The sequence below is a fragment of the Rhinolophus ferrumequinum genome, chromosome 2 (genome assembly GCF_004115265.2).
Source record: "Rhinolophus ferrumequinum isolate MPI-CBG mRhiFer1 chromosome 2, mRhiFer1_v1.p, whole genome shotgun sequence".
NCBI classification, from domain to species: domain Eukaryota; kingdom Metazoa; phylum Chordata; class Mammalia; order Chiroptera; family Rhinolophidae; genus Rhinolophus; species Rhinolophus ferrumequinum.
The window spans coordinates 45,487,192-45,512,739 of NC_046285.1; the positions used below are offsets into that span (position 1 = coordinate 45,487,192).

Genomic DNA, 25,548 nt, shown 5'->3' on the forward strand with positions numbered 1-25,548 from the left:
GGAGGGAGGTGTTGATGAGGACTGATTACTTAATGGGCATGCAGTTTTCTTCTGCAGCAATGAAAATTGTTTTTGAACCTGACAGAGATGGTAGTTGGACACTGCGAATATACTAAATGCCAATGAATTTTTACTTTAAAATGGTTTGTCCTATGTTATGTGAATTTTATCTGTTTTTAAAAAAAAGCTTAGAAACTCATAGAATAAATTTAGTTGTTTTTGAATTTTATTTTTTATAGTAACAATGGAAAATTATTAGCCAGTGACTAAAGAATCAAATGTAATTGCAGTAGTCCCCCCTTTATCTTCAGGGGACACATTCTAAGATCCCAGTGCATGCCTGAAATGCAGATACTGTGTTTCCCCGAAAATAAGACCGGGTATTATATTAATTTTTGCTCCAAAAAACACAGTAGGGCTTATGTTCAGTGGATGTCATCTTGAAAAATCATGCTAGGGCTTATTTTCCGGGTAGGTCTTATTTTCGGGGAAACACGTTAGTGCCGAACCCTGTATATACTGTTTTTTCCTATACATACATATCTATGATATTGTTTAATTTATAAATTAGGTAAGATATTAAGAACAGTAATAAAATAGAACTATAATAATATACTGTAATGAAAATTATGTGAATGTGGGCTCATATAACCCTCATCTGTTCCTTCTGGCCCTTTGAACTTCAGCAAGCTCACGGTTTTTTGCTTTGCTTATTCCTCCAGTCATGTTTACTCACCCCGTCTCCCCTAGTGCTGATCCCACAAAACAGCATGGCATGGCTCTGCCACTTCCATGACCCCCACTCTCAATCCTGTCTAAGCCAGCTCAGTCATCCCTTAACGAGGGGGAGCCAAGGGTAGCTACTGAACTGAAAAATTTGTTATCATGTTATATAGGTAACAAGGAGGCATTACCATAAATGACCTATTTCGAGCTCCATTATAATCATGTGAACTGGCTGCGTGATGCACTGGATAGTTTACTATGCACTGGATAGTTTACTTGTCTGTCCAAGCGCCATGGTTAACCAGTGGTAGAGCTACATCTGAAAGCCAAGTCTACTGAACACTGTACAAGACAGCGAGCTGTGCCTTTGTGCCTTCTCCCACAAGTCTGCACTTCCACACCCAGCTTCACAGAAGCTTACCCTTCTCTTCCATTTTACTGGCTTCTGGTAGATCCTATCCCATAACACCGAGATAATCTGACCTTAAATATTGGTGTTATCTCCTCGAGATTTCATTCTCCTTTGGTTTTTCTGGCTGCATGAGTTTTCAACAATGCTGTACTAATGCAACGAGGATTTACTGATACTGTTTAGGCACAGTATTGTTGGGGAAGGGGGGAGTTTATAAACTGATCAGCAGAAAGGAGGAATACAATTTTCTTAATTTTATTACAATGATGTGCTTTTGAAATACAGTAATACAAATACCTTAAAAAAAATGGCCTCATATAGATTCCAAAAGTGTTTCATATAAAAAATTTAGGTGATGTAACCTAAAATTATAGATAGTTCAAAAAGTAGCTCTATTGATTACAAAGACACATAGGTAAAGAGTTTGAATAAAATTGTTTCATGAGGTTTGAGATGTAAAAAAGTAAAATTCCTAAATATTTTATCGTACTGTACCCTTCTTCCTGCGGTGATGTGAGATGATACAACGCCTATGTGATGAGAGAAGTGAGGTGAATGATGTAGATATTGTCACACGGCGGCTGACCAGGGGTGAGTGAAACCGTGGAAACCGAAACCAAGGAAAAGGGAGACCACTGTACTTCAAAAATGGCGCATGTAAACAATAAAAATGAATCCTGGATTTTAAAATCTGATCAAAAGTTTTAAGAAATATCTCAGTTTTGATCGACACATACAGGTGCACACACACTGAAGAGTATGTACCATATGTGTCTGAATATAAGGAGAGTCATTCTCTAAATGTATCCATCATACATTTAGAGAATATTCATCATAAATATCATGTTGTATTTGGGTTTCTACCAAGTTGCTTATTTGACAAGGGGCTTTCTTGAGTCATATATTGTGAGAAACAAAGTCCTCATTGGAGGAGACACTCAGTGTGAAAAAAAACCTCAGTCATTGCTGGTTTGAGAAACTTTAAGGTCACCTGACAGAAGGGGTAAAAATGGAAGCAAAGAAATTTAACACTAACTTAGTTTCTGATGCCAATACTCCACAGTTTCAAATGTTGATTGTCACTGTATACAAAAGCCTTTTAGAGACCACTTTAAAAGCAATCTAGTCAATAGTTACATTGTGCAGATAATAAATATATACCTAATTTATTATTATTAATAATTAGGTATTATTAATACCTAAAGTACAAAAGTATTATTACAGTATTAAAGTATATTATACAGTATTAAAGTATTATACAGTACTAAAGTATAAGTATAAAGTACAAAGGTATTATTAATACCTAAAGTACAAAAGAAAAAAAAAAACTTGTTATATATATAAATGGGTACTTGTTGAATTTCCAGTAGTAGCCTCACAGAGATTCAAAAGGTGTTTCATATAAAAAATTTAGGTGATGTAACCTAAAATCTGTGATAGATGGTTCAAAAAGTAGCTCTACTGATTATAAAGACACATATGTAAAAGATGCACATAAAGAGTTTGAATAAATTGTTTCATGACAATGAGATGTAAAAAAGTAAAGTTCCTAAACTAATATTAACTTTATATAATACATAATTTTAAATCCATGTGAGTGAACAACAATAACAAAAAGCCTTTTGGGATCTTCTTAATGAGAAAATAGCGGACCACTTTATATTCATGGATTATCAATATATGCATTAGGAAGATAGAAAAAAGCTCCACCATGATATGCTACAAAGTGATTATTTTAAATATTAAGTGGTATTTTGGGATTATGATTTTAATTTTCTCTACACTTCCTTTGTATTTTCAACATTTTCTTCAATCTACATGTATTACTCGATTAAAACAGAAGCAGTAAGAATTAAAAATAAAATTTATTTTCTTAGTAGTTATAAAACTTACGACATGGAATCACAGAATGTTTGCTCTAGAAGAGATCAAGAAGAGCCTCCCAGTCTAACCTTCACCAAATAGGAGTAGTCTTCTCTACAATATTTGACATCATCCAGCTTTTTCCTGACACAGAGATCAATATTTTGAAAACAACTTGTTCTACTGTTAAACAGTTGAAAACTTCATTGATTCTTTAATAACTTTATTCAGTCTCTATTTGTGCCAGGGTCTGAGGTCTTTACAGTAAGCCCAAATGTGTACTGCTAATTTTTTGCTACTACTTTCAATTTTGCAATCTGAAGAATATATGTCTCCCCCTTTATACAGAACACAGTCTTTGAGGTATTTTTAGACAGCTTTCAGGAGTTCCTTAAAATCTTCATTTTTCGAGGTTTTATATTCATTTCTGCTCCTTTGTACACCCTACCTGCCATTCATTGTTTTTTTTTTTTAATGGCATAGCCAGGACCTAAAACAACATTCCAAATGACTTCTAATCATCCCTAAACAGTCAGAATAATCCCAGGATATATGAAGATTTTTCTTTTATGAATGTAGTTTAAAACAATGTCAATATTGTTAGTAGTTACATAATATTGAAAGCTTAAGATTACTACAGTCAACAGAATCATCCAAGTCTATTTTACCAGCAACTCAGGTCTTCCAAATCTACAGATATAAGCAACACATTTGTCCACATTCAATTTTTAAAAAGTTTAAATATGGGGGGGGAAATTCACCTTAGAATAAAGAAAATATATCTATTTCCTGGTCATAGAAAGCTCTGTCTTCCTTCTATATTTTTAGCTTGACTAAGCTAAACTAATCAATCAATCCACTATTTATTGCTTACTTTATCCACACGGAATTGTATGTTCAATTTAAGAAGAAAATCACATCATTAGAGGCAGTGTGGTTGGTTAAATGAATCACTTAAGGTCTCAATGAGAGAGAAAAGAAAAGTGAACACAGAAGTGATGAAGAAATAACGACTATCCCTGCATCTTTTAGAAACCTGCGATACTCAAACTCAATTTTCCTTTCAATGTTTTCTTAGCAGCAGCAATGGTGCCAAGCCCCAGAGGGGATGGGAATTTCTCTATTTATATCATTCCATCCCTTACATGGTTTTTTTTTGTGTGTTTTTTTTTTTTTTTGATCTGCATGGTCTTTATTGCTGGTTCACTGCATCTCACTCTAACACAAATACTTATGTACACAATAAGGGAGACCACTTCCCCCTCTGCTCATGGCTCGCCCTAAGTCCTTTTAGCCCTACGAGTTTCAATTGTTTCAAGCTGTTTGCCCTTTCGGGCCGTCGGTACCAAGTAAGAAAGAGTTACAGCATTCTAGTGCTCCCTGTTTGTAAGATATCTGAATTTACACAAATACAGCCACCAATTTATTTCTAGGTTTAAAAAACTTGACATAAATCCTTGGGAAGCAAATGCTACGTGTTCTAAGTTTCAAACACAAACCTGCAGGTTAAATTGTACAGCAGTCATCAGTGAAATCTCTACAACTTCTCATATGCCAAGATTTATTACAATCTGCTAAAAATGAGAGAAGTTATGCCTGTTCGAAAAATTTTAGCTGCCATTGTTTTCTTCAAAATCATGTAAGTAGTGGCCTAATAGATGGTTAGAAAGGATCTTTCCTACCTGCATAAGTACTAAATATATCCACTTTTGTCATCTGGATTTTTGATTAACAGAGTGTAGCTTCACAGCCATGTGTAGCTTTCCCAGAAATGGTAAAACAGCTAAAGGTTTGGAATTACCTTGAGTGGTGAAGTTGAAGAGTGCAGGTGTGTCTCGCCCATTTGGTAGTTTGACATTTGGGTCCCGTAATTCATCAAAAAATGAATGTGCACAAGCCTCCAGTGGCGTCAGTCGGGCAGTTGGTGTATACTCCAGCAGACGGCTACACAGTGCAATTGCCTCTGGTGGAGTTCGGGGTCGGAAGACCTGAAGTACAAAAAGAGGGTAAGAGCAATTAATGTTTCTTTTAAGTATCTTAGCAATTTATCCTCTGAGTACTGAGTTAATTCCCACCACGAACAAAAACATAGTTGTATTTGTGAAAGGAACCTTCTAGAATGAAAAGAGTTAACTGCATACAATTTACCACACTGGGGTAAACAAAATGCTAATTAAAGGCTATATGAGAAAAGCTGAGAGAAAAAAGCTAGGGGATATGGGGGAAAAAGTCTATATATCCTAGTCATAAAGCAGTGTAATCAAACACGCACACAAAATGACAGGCACAAGAGAAAAGGTAGGTTCTGGAGGCAAGCACAAGAAGAATATTTAAAAAATTAAGTTTTGACTGCTGTGGCAGTAGATAAAAGGTTGCCTCTTTTGTGTAATTTTCAGCAAAACAATTTTTGATAATGGATGGCATTGTTCAAATTTGGCAATCAATACCTTTTAAAAAAGAAAAGCTATTTACTCTAGGTCTATAAATGTTAATGATTTGGTATTATATCTTCAACAAATAGAACCTCACATTATTTGAAGAAATTCTTGAATACACAGAATTTGACAAAATGTCCAAAACTATTTTCTCAAGTAGCTGTTTATCATGAACATGGCCAGATTACCCTCACTTGAATGAATGTTCTAGGGTTTTAATCTGGGAGAGAAAAATGTATTTTTCATTAAGTGCCATTAACTCACAGAAAAAGTCAACTGGAGGCTATATTGAAGCAAACTGCAAATAAATTAATTTGCCTGAAGGAATAGAAAGCTTTCCATTTATTTATGTTTTAAAACTCCTAATCAATACCTAAAACTATGAAAATATACTTTGTTTTAAATTATGGACAGTTAAAGAATAAAAGCAAAAAGGGAAAAATAGAAATAAACATAGCAGATGGATAGAAATCCTTTGAAACGAAAAGAAAAATGAAACACAGATCTCTTGACAGGAAGAACACAGAATCAAATAGAAGGTGTGGAAGTGGTGGTGGTGGAGATAAACAGACACATGAAAAGGAGCAGAAGTATACAAACAGAGGGAAACAGACTCCCAGTGAGGAGAGGACATGTAAGCTGTGAATAGGTCTGGAGGAGGCTAAGGTTTCCTAACGAGAAAGGCTCATGGAACGTCTGGGTATTCACTTAGGCTGAAGGTAGGAGAACTAGTTACTACTACAGAGCTCATTAGATTTCAAGAGACTACAAGAGTATTTTCTACAGTGAAAACCTTTTGTTTTAAATGTTGTTTTTACACAAACTTTGTTATTAACAAAGATATTTTCCGTGAAAATTGAGAAACTGGTTTGAGTAGGGTTTCAGGAATTTATTTCAGAATACTGAAGGCCTTGTCAATTTGTTTGGCTATGTTAGAAAACCCTCTGCAAGGTCAAAAACTGCTTTATCGTTACTCTTGAGTGATCGGACCTGCCTCAGTCAAGAGAGCCTTAACATTACCGTATTATTTGAAATATTTAGACCTTCCACTGTTCTTGGTCCTTTTTCCCTCTCTCGCTTCTTAGCCAGGTCCATAATCAAATTCATGTGAAAAAGAAAATAATCAATGCGAAAACTGACATATTTTATCCCTGAGGGCAGTCTGCATTTATTTGACAGCATATGGATTTATTTTGCTAGCTAGTCTAATAAAAAATGTTTCTGCAACAATATGGGAGCACATAAGTAGAATTGAAAGTGGAAATAAGTATCTCCTGCTAATATTTAAATGTAGGGTAGCTGGACAGTGAGTGCATTTTAAGTTAAAAAATTTAATGTTATATTAATGAAGATTTTGTGTTAAAGCTATTAATAAACCAGTACGGTAAGCTTATCTCTGATTATTTTTTAAAAAAAGGCATCCACATCTTTTTGGTATCTTACAGGCTACAAGTGACCATCAATGTTGGTACTAAAACACATATTAGCCTATTTTGCCAGGGAATCCTAACTCATGTTATCAAAGTTATAAACAATAAAAATTCATTTCAAGAGCCTATATTAAAATGAAGACTTACCCTGCCTTTTAAAAAAGCATCCACTATTACTTTAAGCCCTTTGAGAGATTCTGGATGAGAAAAGCTTTGGTTCAGTACTTTATGGATAAAGTTAAATGGAAAACTAGTGGGGTCAAAACCCAGTGTCTCCTAGTTCAGATTTCTGACCATAATACAGGGTGCGGTAGCATGCAACTTCTGAAAATTACAGCCCAAACCAGAAAATAGCTCTTCTGAATTATCTTTGTGTCTAAAGAAAAGGAAACTAATTACTACTGAAAATTCAACTCATTTAATAAATAAGTCATTCCTTATTCATTTAAACTGCTTAACATTCAGAACCTTTGGTTCTGTGGATCCTTGTCAATATTTATTCTTACAAAAATACTAATTTTCAAACCCCACAGATCCTAAACTTCAGTCTAGATGTCAATAAATCACTCAGGAGACTGACAATCTAAATATACCATAAGCAAAATCTTTATCATACAGTGAATGAAAACAGGTATCAAAGCTACCTATATTGTTTTTACTATTACATTTCAAGAATGAATAACTGCTTAGTCTTTTAAAAAAGTCTTCCCCCTAGTTTTATAGACCGTCCCTGAAATTTTGGGAAAAAAAATTAAATACATACCCGCACTCCTGAGGTGAAATGTCCTGTTCCTGACGAATCCTAAAGATGATAATGCAGTGAAATAATCCAAACAGGGGAAGTCAATCCAAAAGAGAATAGTCCAGCAAGGAAAAATATATCCAATGTTATAAGAAATCCATGGTGTGGGGGGGACATAGAAAATGTTTATACAGTTATAAACTTTAAACATCAGTCTCCACAGTAGCAAGTCCAAGTTTTAAAAATTATTTCACCACAGTGTATGGAAAAAAATTTTTGATTGCGCAATGGTGAGGCACAGTAAAGAAACATTTTAATTTTAGTTTATTATGTTCCAATGCCAGTGCATTTATTAAAAAAATACAAAACCAAAAAAAGTTAAAATCAAAATCAAATCTAGAAGTAAAGTTCCCAAAGTAAAGTGTTTGGTCTTCTATGACCTGGATTCATGGTCCATTGACAAGGCTGGGAGTGGGCATAGTAAGACTGCTTTTAAAGATACGAGTTCCCAATATGCTAATTTTTCTCTATTAACGTATTCCAGATACACAGTATAAACATTTTTTGCTATATTATTAGTGATGAGAGGAAAGTTATAAATAGATTTAATTTGTATTATTATAGATTTCAAGCCAGATATTTTCAATTTGTGTGAGCTAAGAAGGATCAGGCCACCGCGGATTATTCTCCATTTTGGATTGACTTCCCTGCTAAAAGATATTTGCTGACATTCTCATTATCTTAGGACTCTTCAGGAAATACATATGACCTCAGGAGTGCGGGTATAAACTTACATTTTCTATTGTGGGCTTTGCCTCCTCATACCCTTGCACCCATTACTTAGGAAAAATAAATATAGAACATTCTTTCCTTTTTGGAAAAACTCACTGGAAAAGAAAATAAAAAATCCTACATCTCTGAGCACTACAAATTCAACACAGTTCCAACTGCAAATATGCCCAATTCACCCACCAAAAGCTACACAAAAATGTATACAATGAACAATACAACTAAGGGACAGTCACAGTTAGAGGTGACACGCACAATAATGCACACCAACACCTAGGCACAGCCAGGCAGTCGGGTCTATCACATCTAGGCACTGAGAACAAACAATGGCAGAGCTCACCAGTAGCTGTGAATTCCCTTGGCTATTCTAAGAGAATTTAACATTCTTTTAGGATAGTTTCCAGTGGGGGAATTAAATATTTTGCAAAAAATAAATAATCCGCGGATTACTTTTAGTCTGCAGACTAAAATTTAGTACACGGATTAAAATCCGGCCCGTCAGAATAAAAATCTTTCATGAACTAAAATACAACCAGGTGGACAAAAGTAGAAAACCAGACTAAAAAAACTGAGAGCACAAAGTAAGACTCAACTGGGCCAACTAACAATTAGTGCGCAGACTAAATATGGCCAGCCAAGTATGTTAGCAAGGCCATGAAGAGCCCAAAACACCCCCTGTAAAAACTAAAAACAGAAGTAAATAAATAAAACAAAACGGAACAAAGCAAAAAAATAAATAATCAGAAAAAAAAGAAGAGAAAGGAAAAATTGAAAAGAACTAAAACACTGACATGAACTTTTAAGTGGTTCAAATACTACCTCACCTGTGCAGCAACTCATTTTTTCTTAAATTGAAACAAACTCTCATCACAAATACTAGTCCATAGAAGAAACTAACAGAAAAAATTAAGTTTTTTCAAAAAGAAAGTCTCTGTGGTATCAAACAAATGCAAATGAGTCCTTAAATAAAGAATTATTCAAAACAAATTTGCATTTGGATAACTCAAAAATGACAGAGGCAATTTCCCCCTTACATGTCCTAGAATAGACTTTTGCCATCAAATATCAAATTTCAACCTGGAACTAATTGTTATGACTGAATCTTAAATCCTTTAACATTTATAAGCAGGCCTACGGTTGATTCTCATAGTTATCAGCTCTCGACAATTCTACTGTATTAAATAGCCAACCAGAGCAATGTGAAAATGGCTGTGGGCAACGATAATTAATCTAAGTAGAACACAGAACAAGTGCTGTGCCTATTCCAAACAACCACTCCTCCCTAGTTTTCATTGTGATAAATGTGCAACATAGACACTGTTCTCTGGTTATACAGAAAATACACAAGCACCCAATGTTAAAAACTGAACACTCCTAAACAGTAACCCCAATATTGCCTCTCAAGTAATCTACTGATCATTTAAATTATTTGCAATTTGTAAACCTAAATATAAGACTAAAAATGAGAGAATGCCATGGATTTTTAAAATTTTAATTATGATGATTAACCAAGTTAATGAAGAAAAAAACTTAAGTCTACTTGAAGTGCTTATATAGTACATAAATCTTAAGAAACACAAACATCCTTTCCTTAGCCCTGACAGAGCTAGCATTCAATGAATTTCATCTGCACTGATTAATTAAAAGGCTTACTGAGCTTTCCTGAGTTCTATTACATATAACAAATATTACATGTTTTGATATCAGCATTCAACTATGCTATGTATTTCTCCCTCTAACATCATTCACTGATAAAAAAGTACTACAGGCTGACACAGAAGTGTGATTTACCATTGTCCACTTACCCAATTTAATCTCTCATTGTTCATGAAATAGTTATTGCAGTCAGGTTGACCTTTCTAATAATATAGGAATATCTCCTTTTCATCCACACTTCCTCCTCATCCTAAGGGATAGTCTACGATTCCCGACCTTATCCACACCTAAGCATATCCAAATCTTTCTTCAACAGTGTCCTCCCCGACCCCCCCACCCCATCCTTCTAATCACTTTTAGGTTTCTTTTTTCCCTTCACCACTCTCCTGGAGCCCTGTCTTATAATACCTACAGCATGTGAAATACCTTTGAATACCTACAGCACACAATCAAGCATGTGGTTATATATTATCATACTATTCAATACTTGCTTCAACTGAGTCAGTAAGTAAGCTTTTCAAGGATAAGCGTATACGTGTATTTTACTTCTTTCGCATCCTTTATGGTATCCAGCACAGCACTGGTTACATAGGAAACAGGGGTTTTAAAGAACAAATGATAAATTACAAATAGATTTTTTGCCTTCTTTTTCAAACCACCCCAATCCTACCCTTTGTGCCAAGTAATCTTGCAACTAGATCTTCACATTCTTTCTTTTTTATATTATTCCTCTCACATATGGATTAGCCCCCTAGTTGCCTAGTTTCCAGCAAAGAAAGGGTAGTATAGCCTGTGTAAATAGAAAAGTGAGGAAGTCTACTCACCTAGGAAGGAGAAGTGATTATTCTAGCACTAATAAAACTGTAGGTAGAAAATTCGATAGAGAACATAGTGTATCCATGGGACAAATGATAATGGATTAGTAAAAGGTTCAGGGCAGAGGGGTAATAATATAGAAACTGATTCACCTAAGCCATAGAACAAAACAGACAAATGGCAATCTCAGGAACCAATAGAAATCCCCAACACAGTTTTATGCTTTCTGGAATACGTGTGAGCAAAATGAGTAAGGCAGAGACCAGAAGAGGTAGATAAAGTGGAACTGCAAGCAAGTATCTGACTGCAATTTTTATTTTGTGCTCTCTATGCCCCTCTGAAGGCATTTCTGATAATGTGTTAAATTATAGTTACAAAAAGTAAGCTTACTAAGTGAAAAATCTTGCAAAAAAATGGTAAGATTCTGAAATCTTACAAAAATAAGTATAACTGTTAAGCTTTAAGCATAGAGAAAAATAAATACAAGTCTGATTGTTCAGTAGTCTAATTCCTGAACAATGGCTGAACTCAATTTTCTGCTTCCTCTGTTAGCTAGTTGGAAATACTAGTATTCATTCATTTTGAAGTATGTGGACAATGTTCTAAGAAATTAAGTAGGTAAGGATTGAGTTTTGTAGACAATGCTTTCTGGGATACTTAACCAATGATCTATGGTCTCTCATATCCTACAGACACTTAACTATTAAGTAAACTGTCATGTATGCCAAAAACTTAGCAACAAACATTTTAAGGGAGGTGGTATCCATTTTGTTACTACCATTATGAAAGAGAAATTAAGAACTGCTATAACTTGGTAGGTACTTACAGGAGTTATGTGGTAGACATAATCACAGAGAACTCAGATAATTAAGAAAATATTTCATGGGAGAAGTGAGATTTGAGGTCTTGAGAAAAGGCTAAGACTTGGTAAGTAGAGAAGAAGAACATTCTAAGTGTGAAGAAATGATACTAGCAAGAGGCAGAAATGAATGTGGCTTCTCTGGGGACCACTAAGGAGAACAGTTTGACTAGACCAAAGAACTCAGCATGACTACATCAGCCCTTCCAAGTGAGCTGCAAGCAGGACAACACTCACACACGTAGCTAATATATTAAACAGCCCTAATCCAACTGAAAGAGATCAGGGCCCTTGGGAGTCTAATCTACTTCCTTCCACTAACCAGTTACATCACTTATGAATTTCATTAATCTGAAAGAATGTACAGACACACCTGTGTCACCTGACTTCACAGGATTATTTACTACTGAGACAAACAGAGAATACTTGTCTTAAGAGCTTTAAACAAAATCAGGTACTCACAATGGAGGAAGTCTTATCTATTACCATATAACCTTATTAGAAATCTCTAACCTACTCTAATGAAACATTAACTTTTAAAAATCCATGGCCTAACTATATGCGTATAAGGGTGGAGGAGCTGGAGAACTTGGCAAAGGGACTGGGTTCTATCAACTAGATGCTTCAGGGAAGGTTAGGAACAGGATAAGCACTAAATAACTTGTTTTTCTGGAAAGGAAAGGTAGAAACAATTAGGAACAGAGTGAACGTATAATCTGTCACCCAACCTGGGACATGTGAGAGTGAAAGGGCATGCAATTAACAATCATGCTGGACAAGCATAAATTGGGACATGTGATCACCCTCGGCCTTATGCCTTATACTCGTATGTATATTACGTCCAATTTTTCCAAACGCAATGAGGAATCAGAGAAGAATTTTAAATATGAGTGATAGTATCATGTGTGCTTTTAAGAAAGCTAACTTTGACAGCAATGAGAATGTGAAGGAGGTGAAACTGAAGGAGGGAAATTGGTTCGGAGGTAGGAGGTTGTTGTAACAATTCTATGTGCTGTGAGGATGGCTTAAACTGAAGCCAGGGCAGTGGAGACAGAGAGGACAAATCACAGAACTAGATTGGAGGTAGAATCTTCACATTTATTCAGAACTTAAATGAAATAATCCTTTATATGCATACTTTAATATTTTCAAAAGAATCCAGAGAAAAGACACAAGAGCTAATTGCTATCTTATGAAAGAGAAAACTTGAGGCACAAAGAGAAGGAACAGTGCTTCAACTAGATCCTCACTTCATACTTAGCAAACTGTCATTTAACCATACCTCCACGTTCCAAATGCAAACTTTAAAGCTTCCTCTCTTTTTCCAACCAATTTCCATCTCTACTGAATTCTCAATCTGCTTTTGCATCACTTCTTTTTACTTTCCATCTGGCTTTTATTGTTTGAAGTATAGAGCATACCAATGCACAGGTCTTTATCCTCCTCAACCCCATTCCCGAGAATGGTACCTGTTTCAAAACATTAGCACCTATTTCATTTCCTACTTAAACCACAAGTGCCTTATCAATGAGTTAGGTTGCTGTGGCTATTAAGTAATAGTCAAGGGCAACCTATTTGATTTCTAAATTCTCAAGATTCCTGCCACATACCACACAGGGATCATCTTCTGTTTTCCTCACCTCAGTGTTTCCATGGAAGACATTCTCTCTCTTGATCTTTGCCTACCTACTTTTTTGAGAATACTAGCTCTCAATCCTGGTACTACACAGCTGTACTACACCTCAGCACAGGAAACCAGGGTTCACATGCCCACGACTTCAGGAAATGGGGCTAAAGTGCATTCTAACAAACTGCAATAAAGGCAAAGCAGCTTGCATTTCCAAACTCTGTTTATCTCTCCTCCAGGCTCTTTAGAAAACAACATTATATATTTTTAAAAAATAACTCTGCTGGCCGCCTGGCCTAAGAGAGCACTTCTCAAGTTGATGTCTACCATCACAATGGAGGGCAGAGGGGACTGAGTTCCCTCCAGAAATTTAAAATTTTATATTTTCATATTGATAATAACCTATTTTTAAAAATCAATATAAGCATACCCTAGGTCATCTAGATTCTTCTAGATGACGGAGTAGTGTCATGAAAGTTCTCTCTGAATTTGGTTTTGTGTTTACAACCACAATCACACCAACCTAGTTGTGTGCACTGAGTGTGCACTAATGAGAAATTAACATAAGTGTTCATTACATAATAAATGCATATGTACCAAGTGGAAACCAAATTACATCCAGGCACACTATATGAATGAAGAGCTCACAGTAGTTTGAACACACAAAATAGGTGGGAGAATTGCGTGATTATTCTATACGTGGTAAGAATGAAAACCTAAATAAAACAAATAAAAGGGCTTTATATAGATTACTCAGTTTGAAAAACATTAGTGTAAGATACAGAAACATCAGGAATCCACATGGGCAAAGGAAGGTGTAAAGCATACAAATTTACCACAGACCTTCTCTTGGCTGCATTTTAATTATAATCAATCATCCTTCGCATTCCACCCTGGCTAATACTTGAAGAGATATAATCCAGAAGAAAAAAATGCAGTACATGACACATACTAATATTGGTAGCAGTCTTGATTTAAAAAAAAATAAGGTTGGGGACTGTTAAATAAGATTTTATGACCTGAATTTCAGCATTATACTACTTGTCAGAAACTCTATACTATAAAGAGTAACGTGATGAATACTTAGATCAGATTACACCAAAAAGAGCTTTACTTTTCTTTCTTCATAAAAATAACATGCTTGTTATTAAAGGAAATATGGAAACATGGAAATGCAGAACAAAGAAAATAAAATCACCTATACTACTCTTCTCACCAAAACTACCGTTAGCATTTTGAAATATTTCCCTGTATTTATTCAACAGACAGAATTCTCTTTGGTTTTTGTTTTCTTTAACATGGTTGAAATCATAGTACACACTACAAACCACTCATAAGCACTTTAACTTGGAATAACCTTACTGGATTGAAACTGCAACTCAGCCTCTAAATCCAAATAGGCCCCCTGGGATTCTCGGCGTTTAGAGCCAGGTTAGACACCCTAAATATCTTCTGACCCAGACTTACAATAAACTTTCAATACAAAGATCAAAGAATGGTTTGTCTCAAAATATTTACTGTTTATTATAAATTTAATAAGGGCGGGGAGAGGGCAACATCTTGGTGAAAGCTACAGTCTATAATTCTAGCACTAAAATACTACTGAACTCTTTGATTCTAAATAATATATAAATAGTAATGAGGATTTTCTGAAGTGAACAGAGGTAATGAGATTATAAAGATTTGAAGGAAAGTAATTTTAATCATTACAATTTAGAGAGAGAAAGACATAAATCTGGAAATGCAAATTTTTTCAACTAAATTATTTCACCTCATTATAAAAGATCTATAACTAATTAAATGAACTTACTAATATTCAAAATAAACTGTTATAAATAAGTACACTTTAAATACAGAAAATCTCTGCTTGAAATACATATCAAAAAGTTGAACATTTCTAACCCACAAAAATATAAATAAATGGGAGAGGAGGGTATATGGCACATAACTAGAAGTTTAAAAGATCTGGCATTAAACACACGCGCGCGCGCATGCACATAAGTGCATGAATAGAAGTTTACTGGCTTCATCACAGCTACCTATTTAATCTTGGATACTTAGTATTTTTGACCAGAATTTCTCAATCTGTAAAATGAGGAAGCTAGAAATCCACTCTAACTAAAATCCCTATTGAGTTTTTGAATTTCTTTTCTTTGCGCACTTAATCTCACAAATCAAACTGAGATTTAAAAAAAAAACCTCCTAAAGAAAATCTCTCTTAAAATCATTTCAATTAAGTGTCAAAGAAAAAAAAAGTTACATGGTAAATTAGTACTTATACTCTTAGAAATGGCTCCATCTAATGCTGACGTTAGAATTTCCGATGGCTAGTGACATCCTGTTAACGTATCAATCACTTTCAATGTATACTCCTAGCAAGATCAAATCTGCTTTTTATTCCGCTCCCAGAACAATAGGAAAGTGAATAAGAAAAACACACTATCTCATCTATAACAAGGTCTATGTGTTAGTAGTTTAAAAAAAGAATAAACACATGAAATGTGTTTTTCAATACTGTATGATATTGAACTAATAATAAGCACCTTGATGTAAAGAAATTAACTTCTGAATTTTAAGTAGTCAAAATTTACATATGAATTTTGCTCTTAATGAAATTCTGTATTTTAATGATACAAGTACACTATCGTTACCTACAAATAAAAACCCAAGCTGGAAACTGACTACAGGAAATCAATGGGGACGAAATTATATAGTCAATGAAACACTGAAGTACAACTATCCAACTATCTTTACATACAGAACTGCTGGGTACTTTTTACTCAGATAGGTAACTAGTTTCAAAACAGTTTAGTTTAAGAACAACGAGAAACCCAAGTTATAGTGAACTACTGGTTAATGTGCTTTTATAAAAACTTTATTTGACTCACCTTAGTCCAAGGATGTGCCTTAATTTGAGGGAATTTGAATTCTGTGTAGTTTGGGTTCATTTCTCTAATTTGCTCCCTTGTAGGTGTCCCGAGGACCTAAATAAAGAAAACAAGTTATTGACATATTTTTTTCTATACATTTATATAGTCTTTATGTTTCAATGTATTGGTTTCACTGGAAAAGTAATTCCAAAGTTATGAAATACATAAACAAGAGAAGACTTTGCAAAAGATTTTTAACTGACTACAGACCCACGCTATACTACCCTACACAGACTTTTACAACAATCCTGTTAAATCAGGGTTGTAAAATAGATCACTCAAAAACATTCAAGTAAAAACCAGGCACCTTCATTCTATCTAGAATGTAATCTACTGCAATGATGGCATCAAAATCAGAATACCTTTTATTCATTTAGTAAAGCATAGCCAAAGGTTTTATTATCAATAAATTAATTAGGAGAACCCTACTCAAAGTCATCAGTAAGTTCACTCAATCATTGAATATTTAGTGATTGTCCCGTGTATAAGGAAATATGTTATGTTATATGGAGGATACAAAAAAAAAAAACCAAACCTGAAGAGATTTCCTGTATGATGAACTTAACTACTTGTGTATGGAAAAAGCATAACTACAATACAAATAAAAAATATTGAGCACTTTATTGCGTCTAGAGCTGTAGTAGGCACTGAACAAAAGAAAGTATGTGGTCCTGCTACACAAGACAGATGACGAGAAGGACACCAAATACTAAAAATAAGCACTCTGAAGAAAATGACATATATTATTCATCTTTATAACTCTAGAGCCTGGTATAAAACAAGTTTGTTGAAATAAAATATTAAGGCATTTACAATTCAAGGACAGTTGTACAGGAGGAGTAGAATGTAATAATACATACTGGATTTATGGTGGCAACCAGTGAATAAACAGGGCAAAGTAAGAAATTCAGTATTTTTTTCATTGTTACTAATTTTCTCGACTTCTTTAAAACTCTCAGGCCTTAATAATAAAAATCTTCGAAGGGTTGTTCTCCAAAAGACACTCTTAACAAAAGCCAAGCTACAAACTGAGAGGAAACATTTGCAAAGCATATATTCTGCAAAGGACTTGTATGTAAAATATACAAAGGACTCTTACAATTCAAAAACAATACAACAACCCAATAAAAATGGGCAAAAGGTGACCAGACACTTTACTAAAGAAGTCTGGCTCAGTTGGTTAGAGCGCGAGCTCTGAACAACAGGTTGCGGGTTCGATTCCCACATGGGCCAGTGAGCTGTGCCCTCCACAACTAGACTGAAGACAAGCTGTTTCTGAGCTTCTGGAGGGGCGGCCGGATGGCTCAGTTGGTTAGAACGCGAGCTCTCAACAACAAGTTTGCCAGTTCAATGCCCGCATGGGATGGTGGGCGGTGCCCCTTGCAACTAATATTGAAAATGTGACTGGACTTGGAGCTGAGCTGCGCCCTCCACAACTAGCTTGAAAGAACAACGACTTGAAGCTGATGGGCGCTGGAGAAACACACTGTTCCCCAATATTCCCCAATAAAATTTTTAAAAAAACAAAAAATAACTTGCAATAATTATTTAAAAAAAAAAAGTTAAATATATACTTACCATATACCCATCATCCCCACTCCTAGGTATTTACCCAAGAGAAATAAAAGCATACGTCCATATAAAGATGTTTATACAAACGTACACAGTATCTTTTCCACAACTGCCAAAGAGTGGAAACAACTCAAATATCCACAAGTGAATGAACAAACAAATGGTGGCATATTTATACAATGAATACTACTCAGTAATCATAAACAAAAAAAAGGGATGAATCTAAAAATAATTATACTGAGTAAAAGAAACCAGACAAAAAGAATACCTACTGTATAATTTCATTCTTGGGGAAATTTAGAAAATGTTGTCTCTAGTGACAGAAATAAGACCCATGGTTATGAGGTGCTGGAGGGAGTATTACAAAGAGGTACTAGGAAATTACTGGGGATGATGAATATGTTCATTATCTTGATTTCATGGTGATAGATAGTTTCACTGGTCAAAACTTACCAAATTGTATAAATATGTGCACTTTACTGTATGTCAATTATACCTATAATGCAAACTGTCAGAAATGATTTACATATTAGAATATATAAAGTTTAAGGGATTGGAAAGGACATTCTGGGCCAAAGAACTATAAGTCAACATAAGAAAAAAAGGAATTTAGCTAACTATAAATTGATATTTAATTGCCAATAAGATAATTTCTGAGCGAACTCTTAATGTTATTGGGGAAAAAATAAAAAGGTGTAAAAATAATCTAAATTATAACACATCATTCTATCTCCTATTTCTAACATTTTTCTGGGAGAAGGTTCACTCTTAGGGCACAGGAAACACATCTTCAGTTATACAATTTCCCTTCCTTTTTGTAGAATTCCAGCTTTATAGAGGGAAGCAAAATGTATCTAGTATTGGGAAGAAAACTATCTGGTCTTTGTATTTGTAGATATACATTTAATAGTCAGAAACTATCCATACTTAAAACATAAAGCCTACAATGAAAACTTTAACTTCGTTTTTATTTTTAATAAAGCAAGCACTTATATTCTGTATTAGACCCTTGTCTGTGAATGTGTGTATGTACATGTTCTTGGAAAGAAGGAAAGGAGTGAAAAAGAAGGAGTGAACTAATAGTTTTGTCCCCCGAAACGCTACTCCACTGGATTATTTTAAGTGCTGAAGGAAAACAACAGCAGTGACATGAATAAATAGCACTTAAAAGTGCATACCTTCAATAACCCTACAACCTACTAATTCCATTTTAAGGTATATACTCTAACCTAGAAAAATTCCTTATACATCCTAGCAACATTATTCATAATAATAAAATATTGCAGGCAAAAGCAAAAATCCAACAATAGAATTAATAAATTATGGCTTAGTCATACAATGCTATACTAACTAGCAATGAAAATGAATGAACCAGACTACACATACCTTATGGATGAATCTCACAGTGGTGAGTTTTCACTTAACAATTTATACATGTAGTATGATTGTCTTAACTGAAGTTTAAAAACAGGCAACAGTAAACTACAGTTTCGTTTACATAGTAAAACTGCAAAAATAAACCAAAAGCATGCGAATACTCATTAGAAAAATCAACTACAGATTATTAAGCTTAATAGAGAGGATGCAGAAAGAGGGATTGTAATTGGAACAGCGTATAACTAGTTCCTCTAATTTTTAATATGTTAGTTACATGGATATTCACTTTATTATTGTGCTTTAAACTGAACACAATTTTATTTATTTTTGCACTATGATATATTTCACAATAAATGACACTTAAGAAATGCCCATTCTTGACTCAGTGAGTATTTGTTGTATAATTCCCCACTATTTATTCAGGAGTTTGTTAACACAAGACACACTCCTAAGTCCCTACGAGCTGGGAAGAATGCGAAAAGGAATGAGAATTGTATGATGTCCATTAGTAAATGCATCCTTTTACTGCGTAGACAGATTACATGGACTTATCCGCCATTGGGCTAACTTTCCTATAGGGGCTGTGTGAGAGAACGGAAGAATTACAAACTGTATAATGAAAAGGCAGGATGCTACTTGGAGCGAATGTTACAATTCTTACATTTTATAACCTAAGAATATTCCCAATGGAATTTGTGAAATATACCACAAACAGATGAGAAACATATGCCATATACACAAGGTCTGCTTAACATACAAACTTTTAATAATTTATTTAATGTGACAGCAAGAAAGTATACTGTATATGTGCGTATATTCACTCTCATATCCTTTCTCCTAAATTTAGTCTCATAGCCACTTGGATCTAACCATTTCCCCAATATTTTATAATGAAAAATTTCATATATATAGAAAAGTTGTACATTTTTTTTACAGTGAAAACCACCTCCCCTTATACCAACGACCTAGATTCTATGATTAACACTTTACTATGTTCGATTCATCACATTTCCATTCCTCGGTCCATACATCAATCCACTTTATTTTTTAATCCACTTTATTTTTTGATTCAGTTCAAAGTCAGGAGCAGGCATCACTAAGGTTGTATATTTATGTCTTTTTACCTAATCAGTTTTACATACCTAGAATCCTCCTTCAATACAGAACGGTACGTGCATGTGGAAAAATATTTTATCACAATGGGAAATAATTCTGCTTTTATTGAATAGTAGTGATATAAAAGATTCTTATTTATACTGTTAATTAGTGGTCAGAATTCTTTTCTTTCAAAATATGAATATTTGTGACTTAAGCTTAATTACTAACTAGTAAATGGAATCATTGATCTATTCTCTATCAATTATTTAAAAGCAATTTAACCAAATAAATTAGTCTGTCACCACAAAGTGGCAATGGAGATTTTCTTATTAACTTTGTTCTTGAATTACTAAGGCTATTAGATAGAAAAAAGAGATTCTAACGTTATGGTTTGTTCTACGTTTAATTTCTCTTGCCAAATATTCAACTACTATAATCATTTTTTCTACTCTTTCTCTTATTATTGTTTTTTAATATTAAAACCAAGTCCTCCCAGGCTAGTTAGTAGAGATAGAAACCAGACGGGAGATCCTCTAGTCCAAAGGTGGGCAAACTTTTTCTGTAAAGGGCCAGAAAGTAAACTCTTCAGGCTTTGTGGGCCAAAGAGCCTCTGCCACTACTCAACTCTGCCACTGTAGCATAAAGCAGCTATGAACAAAAATTTATTTACAGAACTAGGCAGCAGACTGTATTAGGCCCCCGTCCTAGTTGCCCACCTCTGATCTAGTCCTAACGTTTTTCAGAGATGACAAAAACTGAGGCCCAGAAGGATCCACTTTTCAGAGGTCAGAACTAATTAGAGGCAGAGCTAAGACAAAACTTAAATCTCGTTAGTGGCAAACCAATTTTAGGAGATGGTATCAAAGAATCTGCTTATTGGACTTGGTGGGAGGACAAACAATTTCTAATTTGGGTAACTGTGAAAAATGTTGATGCTATTAAGCATGAAGGAATAGAGCTGGAAGAAAAAATGTATTTGAGACATTCAAGAAGAACCTAGAGGAGTTCTCCACCTAGTGGTGGAATTAGGTATGTCATCCAGCTTGAGGCTAGAAAAACCAGCTTTGGTCGTAGTTCCTGACGTACTGGTGTTAGTTATGTGTCTGTGACAGTGTGTAACAGGCAAAGAAGACTGAAGGAGAAGAGTGCTAAAGATGGGGACCTGGGGGGGGACAGGGGGAAGGCTGAGACAGAAGTCCAGAAATTGGACGAGGTCCCACAGTGATACCGTGGAAGACAAGGAAAGTGAACATGAAAGACAGACAGGTCGGGCGTCTTATGACACATAAGCCCAAAAGGTGTTCGTTGCAGGTGACCATTGAGACTTCCTTTCTGATCTTGGTGAGATCAGTCATGAAAAGGGCAAGCAGACCATAATCATCTGAAATGAGTAAGTGAAGACAGATGCTGTAAGTTCTGTAAGCATCTGTAAGTTCTCTTTTCAAAAGGTACAGCAGTGAGGGAAAGGAGAGGACAATGAGAAGAAATACTTATTGAGCACCCAGTATGTGGAAGCTCTGTACAATGTACAATATCAATTTTCTTTTCTCATTTAAACTTTTTACATACTCTATTACCCCATTTTATACCTAAAAGAAACCTAAGGATGATTGAGGAAAATTGACTTCTCAAAGTTACAGTACATCAGTGGTAAATACGGGATTTAAATGCATGTGTAGATGACCCCTTAAAAGGTCTACCCAACATTAAGGGCAAAAACAAAAAAGATTTAAAAAATAGTTTTAAAAAATATCACTTTCTTAAACTCCATTGATTATACCATAAAATGAAACCTGAATTCTTGTAAGTCGTGCTGGATATACTATATATACATGAGATCACGAGGCTATAATTGAAAGTTTTTTAAAAAGTAGATTTTTCTTGACAACTTAAAAAAACTTGATTTAAATAAAATCTACCCATAACATGGTAATTCAATTTAATAAACAGATTATCTTGAACCGTTAATATTACAGATTTTAGGCAACAGAATAACATGAATATAGGCATCTAATTAGCTAAACAAAATAAAAAACTATAACAAATGTCAAACTTTTTATAAGTTTTCAAATTTTTTATAAAAATTCTTTTAATGATTTAGCAGTTTTGATAAATCACTTTCAGGTTCCCTTAGCTATAGATTCTCATGCTTAAATCCCATGCTTATTCATGATTAAGTATGTTTGCAATACCAAGCAAAGTAACAGTATGGTAGAAGTAAATAGGTATAGCTTAAAAAGGCCAACATTCAAGTTTAGTATTTTTGTCTGTTAGTAACTGTTTCACATGCCAGAATTTTGCTTAGAATATAAATGGTAAGCAAGTACTATGAATGTGCATATTATAAGTAATGTTATTGCAAAAATTTTTAATAGCAAGGCTTAAATTGCAGAAACTACTGCTGTTACTGAATTGCTTTGGGTATTAACATTGTACACATCTAACAGGGGGCCATAACTGCCTTCTGGTGGTCAAATATAAACTAAAAGCCTTATATAAAGTAGCATAACTTTATATAACTTTACATTAGTAGTTCAATAAATCTGGAATGACATGTAAAGGCTTGCATTACTAAACAAACAAACAAACAAACAAAAACAAACTATTATGGACTTCTGCTTCCAGTCATTATGAAGTAACTGATACTAGAATTGCCTTCCAGGTGTAAACAACTAGAAAACTGACAAGAAAATATTCTTTAAAGAAGGAAAATATGAGCCAGAAGCAAGAGGGAAAAAAAATCAGTCAACACAGATAGAAATGACAGAGGAGACAGAATTAGAAAATAACAACTTTAACACAGTGATATTGAGTAATAAAAGATTTTTAAAAAGAACTCAATAGTAATTGTACAGTTGAAAACTATGATATGTGAAATGGAAACTTCACTGGAAGTCTAACAAGCAGATCAGAGATCACAGAAGAAAAACAATCAATGAACTTAAAAAACTAAGAAAAATGATCAAAGCTGAAGCGTGGAGGTACAAAAGGCTAAAAAAAACATATTTACATGTGATTGAAGTCTGAAAAGGGGGTTTGGGGAAGAGATGCAGAAAAACCATTTGAGGAAAATGCAATGAAAAGCTCAATAAACCCCAAGCAGTATCAAAAAAACAAAAAACCATACCAAGTCACAATCAAACAATAAAAGCCACAGAAAAAGGGGAAATCTTTGCCAAAATAGAGACACATTATATACAGGTATCTTATAACAATAAGAATGACAGCAGATTTCTTGTTAGAAACAATGCAAACCAGAAGAAGACAGAGACCTTTCTATAAAGAAAGTAAAAAAAAGCTGGAAACCAAGAAATCCTACACCCAGTGAAAATGACCTTCAAAAGATACTAGGCAAACAAAAGCTATGAGAGTTCATCACCAGGATATTTTCACTATATGAAAGTACTTCAGGATGAAAGAAAAGGACTCCAAATGGCCATTCCTATTACACAAAGGAATAAAGACCATCAAAAATAGTAAACATGTGGCTAAATATGAGATTCCCCCCTTGATTTTAAATTTCTTAGAAGAAACTGTTTAAAGCAGGGGTGTCCAAACTTTTTTCAACGTTTTTCACCAAGGGCCATATGCGGTAAAATACACAAACAGCCGGGCCACTCACTCGAGGTGAAGTACGTATTGCCTCACCTGGTTTACTTAAGTAAACTAAATATATGTTTGGAATTTGCTGCGGGCCAATTAAAAACAGATTGCGGGCCGCAGTTGGCCCGCGGGTGGCAGTTTGGACACCACTGGTTTAAAGCAAAGTAACAGTATGGTAGAAGTAAAATATTACAACAATAGTACAAAGGACAGGAAGGGGAAATCTAATGTTGTAAGGTTCTTACTCTATATGTAAAGTGGTATATTATTATTTGTAGACTGTGATAAAGTAAATTTTCAATCATACAACAACATATAAAAAATGCCAAGAAGGAGGTATAGCTTAAAAAGGCCAAGTAGGAAAATAAAAAAATACTCATTATATCCATAAGGTGGCAGTAAAAGAGGGGAAAAAATAAAGAAAGCAAATGTCAAGGTGGAATACTTACACCCAACTATATTGATAATTACAGTGAATGTAAATGGTCTAAATGCTCCAATCAAAAGGCAGAAATTGTTAGACTCAATAAAAAAATAAGACCTAAGTATATATTGTCTATAAGAAACTTTAAAGACTCACAGGTAAGGATACAAAAATGTGTATCATACAAACATTAATCATAAGATGGACTGCCTACATTAGTATCAAAAATGTAGACTTCAGGACAAGGAAATTAAACACAAATAAAGAGGGACATTTCTTAATGATAAAAATAATTTTAATACTAAACTTAAATTTAACATTATTGTGAATACCATGTGTTGATGAAAACGCAGGGCACGGGAACTCTCATATGCCGTTAGTGGGAGTGTCAATAGTAAAACTGCTTTGGAGAACAGTTTGGTAATTTCTTATAAAGTTAACATGCACTGATCACAGGACCAAATTTCAGTCCTAGTTCTTTACTGAAGAGAAATATAAACACATGCCTGCAAAAATACATGTAAATAAACATTCATAGCAACTATACTCAAAACAGACAAAAACCAAAAACAAGTCAAATGTCCAACCACAGGTGAATGGATAAACAAACTGTTGTGTATTCAGATTAAATGGAGTAAACAGATGATCAAATCAACAACATGGATGAATCTCAAAAACATGACACTGAACAAAAGAGGCCAGATACAATAGAAAAATATCATATGGTTCCATTCACATGAAATTCTAGAACAGAAAAAACTAAATTTGTAGTGACAGAAAGCAGACCAATGGTCACCTGAAACAGGAAACGACAGACTGACTCTAAAGGGGAATGACAAGGGTGATCAACTACCCCAGTTTGCTGGGGCTCTCCCAGCAAACCCCTCAGTCCTGGGCACACCGGGATGTTTGATCACCCCAGGCTGCACACAGAAACATTTTTGGGGTGATGGAAATTTTCTCAGTCTTAACCAGGACAGTGATTGTATGTGTTTGTCAAAACTCATTCAATTGTACACTTAAAATGGCTACATTTTACTCTATGTAAATTACATCTCTATAAAGTTAATTTAAAAAGTAAAACAATAGACCATTATGTAATTCGTGATGTCTTTACTACACTAAATATAGCCAGATGTTTATCCTTTTTATGTTGCTATTTTAAGGCTAGTATTAAAAGTATCAGAGT

General features: G+C 34.5%; 1 protein-coding gene across 4 annotated transcripts in view; it reads right to left on the reverse strand.

The window, feature by feature from the left end:
• Positions 1 to 25,548, reverse strand: part of GSK3B (glycogen synthase kinase 3 beta) — a 189,138-nt gene that overhangs the window by 24,375 nt on the left and 139,215 nt on the right. For 2 of the 4 annotated variants that reach the window (XM_033125672.1, XM_033125665.1), the window contains 3 exons: positions 16,244 to 16,339; positions 7,630 to 7,668; positions 4,803 to 4,989 (listed from right to left, as the gene is read on the reverse strand). In XM_033125672.1, coding sequence (XP_032981563.1) covers positions 4,803 to 4,989; positions 7,630 to 7,668; positions 16,244 to 16,339 — 322 coding nt within the window. The remainder of the gene's footprint in view (positions 1 to 4,802; positions 4,990 to 7,629; positions 7,669 to 16,243; positions 16,340 to 25,548) is intronic. The other 2 variants (XM_033125680.1, XM_033125667.1) reach the window with 1 other exon arrangement.